Below are 9446 nucleotides of genomic sequence, written 5' to 3'. Positions count from 1 at the left end.
AGTTCTAAATTCCCTCCTTCTGCCCTCCCTTACCCCTCAAGAAGGCAAGCAATATGCTATCAATTATATATGTAAAGTCATGTCAAACATATTTCCATATTTAAATGGCCCTGTATAAAAAGCTGTGTAAAGAGCAGCTAGGTGGCTTAGTGGATAGAGTGCTGGGCCTGGAGTTAGGAAGACCTGAGCTGAAATCCAGCCTCAAACACTTACTAGCTGAGTGACCCTGGGCAAGTCACTTAACCTCATTTGCCTTAATCCACTGGAGAAGGAAATGTCAAACCACTCCAGTATCCTTGCCAAGAAAATTCCATAGACCAGAATAGTCCATGGATCAGACATGACTGAACAACAACAAATATATAATATCCTGAAAAATTTAGTTCTTCCCCAGTGTAGTTTTTCTGCTAATCCCACCCTGTATTTGTTTTGCGCTACTTGTTGTTCAGTCATTCAATCATGTCTGATTCTTCATGACTCCATGGATCATACTGTCCATGGGGTTTTCTTGGAAAAGATACTGGAGTGGTTTGCCATTTTCTCCTCTAGTGGATCAAGATAAACAGTGGTTACCAGTGGCATATGACTCAGAGGTATTAGGGGGAAATATTTGTATGTTTCTTCTTGATATATCTTTGAAGTAAAAATGCCTTTGAAAAAGCTAGTCAGTTTAAATGGTCACTCTGGCTCTGTTCCCTCAAGGTCAAAGCAGGGTATGTCAGTCCTTCAGGTTTCTAGGGTACCCTAAGGGGATTATGGGTGGCATTTTCTCTGCCGTCATTGGCTACACTTTCCTCATTTATTAGGGGCCATTGACTAGCCTCCCAGTTCATTAAACTACTGGTTTTCCTGACCTTCTGAAATTCCCAAGATTGGAGACTACCCTCCTTTCAATGAATGCTAGGAGGGAAGGAGTTCTTGAGATACGATAGAAGTAAGTGAGATAGAGACCATAGTTGAAGTTGACAGGCTTTTTCTGAAAGCCTTGGCATCTTCTTCTCACATGTGGTTTGCCAAAAAGAATAAGTTAAGAATGTCTACACATGCTCCACAGTCTGTCTCCCCAAGGCACTTCCCTTACTCATCATAACAATTCTCCCAGAAAGAGTTACTTCACTGTCTTCCAGGTGGAGGAGCATCTTAGCAAACCAACTGGGCATGAACTTGTACTAGATTCTCATTTTATTTATATCTATACACATTGCCTCCTTCTTCCTCTCCTGCTTGTAATGGAATGACATCTTTGAGGTCAGGGACACTTTTGTCCATAACCCCAGAGCACAGTGCCCAGCACTTAGTATAAAAGCTTGCTGATTGATTGAAGGCACCATCAGGGAATGATGGGATACCCTGTAAAGCACTAGCTAAGTATCAAAACAAAGACTTGGGGTAGATGGTCAGTGAGCTGAAAGTCCAGAGACAAATTAACAGCAGGATGGTCTGGGTCAGTCTGGGCTGTTCTCTTCTCTTTGGAGATTTATTTTCATCTAAAATAAACTCCTAAAGCTTTAACAGTGTTAGGAGATGGTACCTGAGCTGTGTTTTGAAGGAAGTCAGGGCTTCCAAGAGGCCGAAATGAGGAGGGAGTGCTTTAAGAGAGATATTATCAAAGGGACCAGCTAAATGGCATTTGGAAGAGGGAATGGGTAGGGATTGTAACCATGGCTCTTTGAATCCCCAGCATATGCCTTGCACATGGTAGGTGCCAAAATTTTAATTTGCTGAATTGAACTCCATCAACATTCTATCTTGTACTATAGCAATTCAAATACATGTCCTATTCTTTGCAGCTAGGTGACTCAGCAGATAGAGTACTGGGCTTAGAATCAGGGAGACTCATCTTTAGGAGTTAAAATCTGGCCTCAGACGCTTACCAGTTATGTGATCCTGTTCAAGTCATTTAACCCTGTTTGCCTCAGTTTCCTCATTTGTAAAAATGAGCTGAAAAAGGGAAATCCTAAATGGGTTCACAAGGAGCAGAACACAACTGAAATGAAACAACAATAACTTATGCCTTATCTACTAGACTTTGAGTTACTTGAGGGTCCAGATGATCATACTCACTATTGTATCTTCTCTACAGAACCAGGCATGATATCTTGTGCCTAGTAGAAGCTTAAGAAACATTTGTTCAACTCAATTTATATGTGACCCACTATGAATCAATTTTGCATGAAAATAAAGGTGATCAAAGGTGATCTTCTGTCACAGAATGCCCACCTCAATATGTCTTGAGCTTATGAACTCTGGAAAGTTACAACTTATGTATAGGCTCTTCCCATAATTAAATACAGGTTAAAATTCAACTGAAATTCAGCTCTTCAGCAGTGTAAGTCTCTCTTTACCTAGAATGACTTTTTAAATCTCTGAACTAATTACGTTCAATAAAAACAGCACATGGCAGCTGAGAATATCACTAATAATTTTAATAGAATTTTGACATCTGTGCTGATAAAAAATCAAATTGCACAGTCTGTCATAGACATCACAATGAAAGGCAAATGTATGTATATAGCACATGAAGATTCTCTTCAAACTCAATGATTATATCAGAGCATCAGAGCTAAAAGGATCTGCATCTTTATATTCCTAATTTTTTATAGAAAAATTCAGCAGTGTGGCATAATAGATGGAGAATCAGAAATACCAGGGTTCAGATCCTGTCTCTGATATCTCACCTCCCTGACCTTCATTTTCCTCAACTATAAAATGGGGATACCTACCTACTTATAAACTAGGTACCTACCTACCTACCTCACAAGGTTCTTACAAGGTTAAAATAAGATAATTTATGGAAAGGGATTTTCAAACTTGAAAGCACTATATAAATATCAGTTATTAGCATTATTTAGCATTATAAAGTATGCTTTCCTATTAGAACTTTCCTTCTTAAATAGGGTATTGGCTTTTTTTTTTAATATAACAGCCAAGGATATTAAGCTTTGAGGTCCATAATTAGAGTGTACTGCTGAAAAAAAGATCCAGTCTACAAAAGGCCCTTAATTTTCAAAGGATGACTGCAAAAGCTTTGATTTTTAGAAAAGATGATTCACCAAACTAATCTAGGACTCCAAGGATTAGTTCTTTATTAGTATGCCTTAAATAATTCTCCCTCATAAAAAAAAGAAGGAATGGTTATAAAGTCTCTCTTTCTTAGAAGTATGCCAGGAGTAGGTAAGAAGTGATTATAAAATAGGGAAACTAATTCCTCCAAAAGACATGTTTGGCTTGAATATGAAATACGATGCACCTGCACGTGTGTACGCACACACATGCGAACACACACAGACACTCATCTATGATGTGTTTAAACTTTACAAGGACAAATAAATGATGACTAGTCAGAGGTCTGGAGCATTAAAGTAATTTCAGATTACATTTCTGGACTTTTTCGGTTTTCAGATAGCATTAATTTCTCAAAGCTGAGCAGGCACATGATTGTCCCAAGAGGAGAGGGGGCAGGAAACACTGAGACAATATGAACAAATGTCACCATGAAATGACTTTTGCCGCAAACAGGACATGTGCAGTTTGCTTTAAAGGTGGTATTGAATAACAGGCCAACAAATGTTCCTCTTGGCGTTCAGATGTCTTTCTTCTCTCCTCCTGGGCTCTTCACGGACCTGCTCTCATCGGGCAAGGTTCCATAGGTTTGGCCGTTGGACTCTGGCTGGATTTTATCCATCATTTGTTTCCCTGCGGGGATAAGAAAAATTAAAAAAAAAAAATCCTTCAAGTCTTCTGTCCCTCCCCTCCTCCCCCTTTTGGTCCAGACCAGTAATTTCAGGAGCTTGTATTTCTTGGGTAGAGAAATCTTCCCTCTACCAAAGCTGATCAGAAACTGTTAGTGGTTTATAGCCTGGGAAAATTAGAGCTTAACTAACTTGCTCGGGGTCACAGAGCCAGTATCTGTTAAAAAAAAAAAAAAGGTGGATTTTGAATTCAGGTCTTCTTGGTTCCGTTTGACTTTCTGATCCATCATGTGATGTTGCCTTTGAATATGTCCCTATTAAGTAAACACATATAGCACTTTAATGGTTCAAAAAGTGCTTCCATCACAACAATCCTATAAGGCTGCTGATGGAAATATCCTTATTTCTTGGGTGAGATAACTGGAGCTCAAAAGGGTGGGGAAGCAATGTGATATAGTGAAAACAATACTGTCTATGGACTCAAAAGGGTCAGGAGCTGGATTCGAATCCTACATTTTTGGTGAGGCAATTGGGGTTAAGTGACTTGCCCAGGGTCACACAGCTAGAAAGTGTCGAGTGTCTGAGGCCGGATTTAAACTCAGGTCCTCCTGAATCCAGGGCTGGTACTTTATCCATGGTGCCACCTAGCTGCCCCCCGAATCCTACTTTTGATAACACCTGTGTCACTTTGGGCAAATCACTTACCTTCTCTGGGTCTCAGTTTCCTTATCTATTAAACAGGAAGTTTGTACTAGCTGGCCTATGAGGTCTCCTCTAGTTTTAGAGATAAGTCCCCTCGACTTGCCCATGGTCATAGTTAAGTCAACAAGCATTTATTAAATGTATTGGGCATTGTGCAAAGTGCTGAGGCTACAAGGAAAGACAAAAACCAGCCACCTCCTCTCAAGGCGCTCTCATTTGAATGAGGGAGACAACATATAAATAACTAGGTACATACTAGACTGGAGGCAGCTAGGTGGTTCAGTGGATAGAGCTCTAGGCCTAGAGTAAGGAAGACCTGAGTTCAAATCTGGATGCATACATTTACTACTGTGTGACTCTGGGCAAGTCACTTAATCTACAGGAGAAGAAAATAGCAACCCCCACCAGTATCTTTGCCAAGAAAACCCCATGGATAGCAATGATGTGCCATGGTCCATGGGTTCACAAAGAGTTGGACGCTACTGAATGATTGAATAGCACAACATACATGATACATTCAGAGTAGAAGGCAGGTAATCTTGAAGGGGAAGGCACTAGTAGGTGACAGACTGAGAAAAATCTCTAGCAGATTGTGAGATTTGAGCAGCATCTTGACAAAAGCCAGTGAAGTCAGGCAGTAGAGGTGGAGAGAGAGAATATTACAGGCAAGGGGGACAATCACTAAAAATGTCTGGAGTCTGGAGATGAATTGGCTTGTTCAAGGAATAGCCAGGAGCTCTGTGTCACTGGATCATAGCATGTGCAGAGGGGAGTAAAGGGTTAAGCAGACTGGAAAGGCAGAAAGGAGAGAGGTTATGTAGGAGCTTAAATGCCAGATAGGACTTTATATATCAAGTGTCTGAGTCAGGTGGCACAGTGAGATAGAGTCTTGATCTTAAAGGAAGACTTGAGTTCAAATCTGGTCTCAGACACTTAATATCTGTGTGACTCTAGACAAGTCATTTTACCTCTGTCTGCCTCAGTTTCTTCAACCATAAAATGGGGATAATAATAGCACCTACCTCCCAAGGTTGTTGTGAGGATCAAAGGAGATGATATTCATAAAACATTTAACATACTCGTCACATAATAGATGCTTAATTTTAAAATGGTTGTTTAAAAAAAATCAAATTCAGGTTAAAGGATTTCAAGTCCTATTTTCTTTTCCCTAACTACAGTTTTTTCTAGTGCTTCGCTTGTTGATAAAACATTTACTAGCCCACACAAACTTTTAGCTTGCTGTTTCTTCTTCTTTTCCCTATGCAGATCCCATAGCCCACACTATGCATGTAATAAAATAAGGCACTTTCTGTTATTGGCCTACTAAATTTATTACTTCCCCCAGGCTTGTGGTTATGTCACATGAGAATATTCCCCCAAAAGTATTTACTATAAGTTGATAGTTAATGAGTTCTTTCCACAGAGGCCACCTTTTCTGTGGCTCATTATCTGTTGCTCAGTGGCACACTATATTGGCCATATTTTCAGTGTGTAAGTCTATGAGAATCTCCTCGATGGTTTTCTTTTTCCCCTGGAGATTAGAGCCTTAAGAGGGTGACCAGCCAGACATAGATAGCATATATTATTTCCTTCTGCGGAGTACACTTTAGGGAAGATGGTGACAACCTGAATAGCAGAGGTGGTGATTAGGAGAATGAGGGAGATGCATCTTTAGACAGATGTCCGAATTAAGCTTGTTCTACTTGGCCTCAGAGGACAGAACTAGGCCTAGTGGTGTAGAAGTTCCAGGAAAGCTCAACACGGTATCATATGGCCAGGGATGTGCTGGTAAATGTTTAACAACTGGCTCTCCAGGAAAAAAACAAAACAAAACATATGCATAACACAATTTAAAATTTAATGTGCATTATTAACATTTTCTCTATCACTTTATTAAGTCTAGATAATCTATGAAGCAATAATCTAGGCCCTGATTTATAGCATTTGCCGATTTTTTGGGTGTAAATGCTCATACTAAAAATTTAACAATCAGCTCCCTGAGACAGAACAGGTGATTACAGTGCACCTGTCATCCAGAAAGAGTCTTGTCCCCCTCTCCCTTTGCATATCTTTCCATGACTGTGCCCTTTTTGTTGTTGTTGCTGTAGTAGCCTATATTTAAATAAATCCTATATAAATAAATATCCTATATTTATTTATCTGTGAAAACACTGTTTCCTTCAGTAGACTATCAGCTCTTTGAGGACAGGGACTGTTTTACTTTTGTATCCCCAAGTTCTGACCCATTAAAAAAATGCCTGTGGGTGGAATGATTTGTAGTGACTGGATTTTCTCTGAAAGAGTCAAAGAGTCTAAAATCTTACCTGGAATCTGTCCAAAATCAATGTATGATTGTTGTAAATGTTCCTTTTCTCGATTTCTTGTGACCAAAACCACTCCAAAGAAGGAGAGAAAACACCTGCAAGAACAGTGACTGTCAAGAAAAATGGAACTATCCATCATTGAAACAAAAAAGCAACTGGAACCTCCTACTCCCAGTAGCAACACAAATTCCAATGGCTTTGTTCATTCTGTTTCTCCTTCGTGGTGAGCTGGCTGCCACTCATCCTTGCTGTGGCTGAGGATGCTTGCACCCAGAGCTGAGCATTGGGCGGCTTCTCATAAATCCTTGCCCCATGTTTCCACCATCTGGTTGGCTACATCAAACCCTAGCCTCTTTGGGCAGAGAGGAGGTGTTATCCATTGCTCTGCATGCCCATCCCTATTACTGGTATTCAACAAATGTTTTTTTTTTTAAATGATTCTTTAATTTTCTAGGACATTTCATTGTCCTTGGCCTCAACATCAGTCACAGGGTTCTGATCCAGGAATTCAGCCTTACTCAATATTTTGTGAAATTGCATTTTCAAGTAGACTCTTTTCCTGTTCAGAGGAGAGTTAAAAACCCCAACCAAATAAAACTCAAGTTGGAATTTTGTGGGGTAATCAAGATCAAGTGGGGGCAGCTAGGCAGCGCAGTGGATAGACTACTGGCCCTGGAGTCAGGAGTATCTGAGTTCAAATCCAGCCTCAGACACTTAACACTTACTAGCTGTGTGACCCTGGGCAAGTCACTTAACCCCAATTGCCTCACAAAAAAAAAAAAAAAGATCAAGTGGTCAGAAAGCTGTCATCGTCATGTATGAGGGAACAAATCCTATACACTGACCACTTTGATTTATGTCTATATCCTCAGTGCTTGGCACAGTGTCTGACATAGTGTAAATGCCTAATGAATGCTCAATAGTGATCTGATTCTTTTCAAGAGCTCAGGGAAAATGTAGAGCCTTTTTAGGGCTACCAATCTTCTCAGGTAGGGGTGAGTATCAGGAATTATACTCACTAAACCCCCATAGTGGGGTCCCCTATCAAAGGACTTTGAAAACTGCAGAACTATGCAAATATAGAATATTATTAAGCCCTAGCTCCAGCCTTGAGCCTGCAGCCCTCTGTCTGAGTGGCCCTCAGGGCATAAGTGGTCCTAACATACGCCTGGGGTGTTTGCTAGGGAACGTCTGGTAGATTTATGTGGGTCTGATACAGGCTCTGATGGAGAGCCATGTGATGGCAGGTTATTTACTGATTTTCTAGCTTATGATAGAACAGAAAATACCTGACTGTCCTGGAGTTCTCAGAAAGACAAACACTTTAATGACACATCACTTATCCAAAGATAAAGAATAATGCCTGGGATGCTGACTTTAGAAAAATCTTTTTGTTAAGAACTAAGATTTGGGTTGTATTTTCTAATGTCCCACGCTCCATGTATAGCACCCATACCATATACATGATACTCAAGAATATAAATGAATATGATTCCACATTCAAGTAGTTCAAAAAGGCAAATTTCCTCTCAATTTGTTAGCTTTCTATCCAGCCTCTGGAATACTCACCCAAAAAGGTACATGAATGCACCAAGCAAGGCTATACCATGGAATTCCTGATAAAATATGATTCCTAGAGTGGGATCGAAGATGAAAAGAATTACTTATGTGTCATGCCTTCAGCTGCCTAGAATTCATTTCTAAAAATGATATTGTGATAGTATTGGCTTTAAGTAAAGGTTATTGTTCAGTCATTTCAGTCATGTCTATCTTTTTGTTTTTTTAAATAAACTTATTTAAAACTTATCTTAAACTTATTTAAAGTTTGGAGTTCCAAATTCCATCCCTCCTTCCCTCCCTCCCCTCCCTCCCAGATGGTAAGCAATCAGATATGTTATATATGTTCAATTATATAAAACATTACCATATTAGTCATTTTGTAAAAGAAGATTCAAATGAAAGGGGAAAAAATTTTAAAAAGAAAGTTAAAAAATAGCATGCTTCAGTCTGTGTTCAATCAATAATCAGTTGTTTCTCTGGACATGGCTAGTATGCTTCAGCATTAGTCCTTTGGGATTGTCTTGGATCTTTGTATTGCTGAGAATAGCTGAGTCATTCACAGTTCTTCATCAAACAATATCGCTGTTACTGTGTACAATGTTCTCCTGGTTCTGCTCATTTCACTATATATCAGTTCATACAAATCTTTCCAGGCCTTTCTGAAATCATCTGGTGCTTGGAAGAGATAATAGACTGGTTTGCCATTTCCTTCTCTAGCTCATTTGATAGGTGAGGAAACTGAGGCAAACAGGGTTAAGTGACTTGCCCAGGGTCACAAAGCTAGAAATCATCTGAAACCAGATTTGAACTCAGGTTTTCCTGATTTCAAACCCTGTGCTCTATCTACTGTACCACCTAGCTGCCCTGCTGATAACTAAATATATAATTTTAATACTTTATTGTCATACAATTTTGGTTTTGTGACATAATAACAATGAGAATAGCATTTATAGAGCACCTTAAGATTTACAAAAGTGTTTTACAAGTATCATCTCATTTAATCTTTACAACAACCTTGGGAGGTAGATGCTCTTATTAATCCCCATTTTATGGATAAGGAAGCTTTGGTTATGAGAGCTGCTCAGGGTCACCCAGCTAGTGACTGAGACCAGATTTGAAGTAACTCTCAGTCCAATCCATCCATCCACTTGCACCACTCACTAGCTGT

At 39.6% G+C, this 9446-nt stretch overlaps 1 protein-coding gene across 1 annotated transcript in view; it reads right to left on the bottom strand.

The window, feature by feature from the left end:
- Positions 1-246: 246 nt before the first annotated feature.
- Positions 247-9446, bottom strand: part of NIPAL2 (NIPA like domain containing 2) — a 140566-nt gene continuing 131366 nt past the window's right edge. The window contains exons 9-11 of the mRNA XM_043979182.1: positions 8288-8351; positions 6719-6813; positions 247-3696 (exon numbers count right to left, since the gene is read on the bottom strand). Coding sequence (XP_043835117.1) covers positions 3584-3696; positions 6719-6813; positions 8288-8351 — 272 coding nt within the window. The 3' untranslated portion in view covers positions 247-3583. The remainder of the gene's footprint in view (positions 3697-6718; positions 6814-8287; positions 8352-9446) is intronic.

The sequence above is a fragment of the Dromiciops gliroides genome, chromosome 1 (assembly GCF_019393635.1).
Source record: "Dromiciops gliroides isolate mDroGli1 chromosome 1, mDroGli1.pri, whole genome shotgun sequence".
Classification (NCBI taxonomy): Eukaryota; Metazoa; Chordata; class Mammalia; order Microbiotheria; family Microbiotheriidae; genus Dromiciops; species Dromiciops gliroides.
Note: the sequence above shows the minus strand (reverse complement) of the source record. Positions and strands in the feature narration are given on the sequence as shown.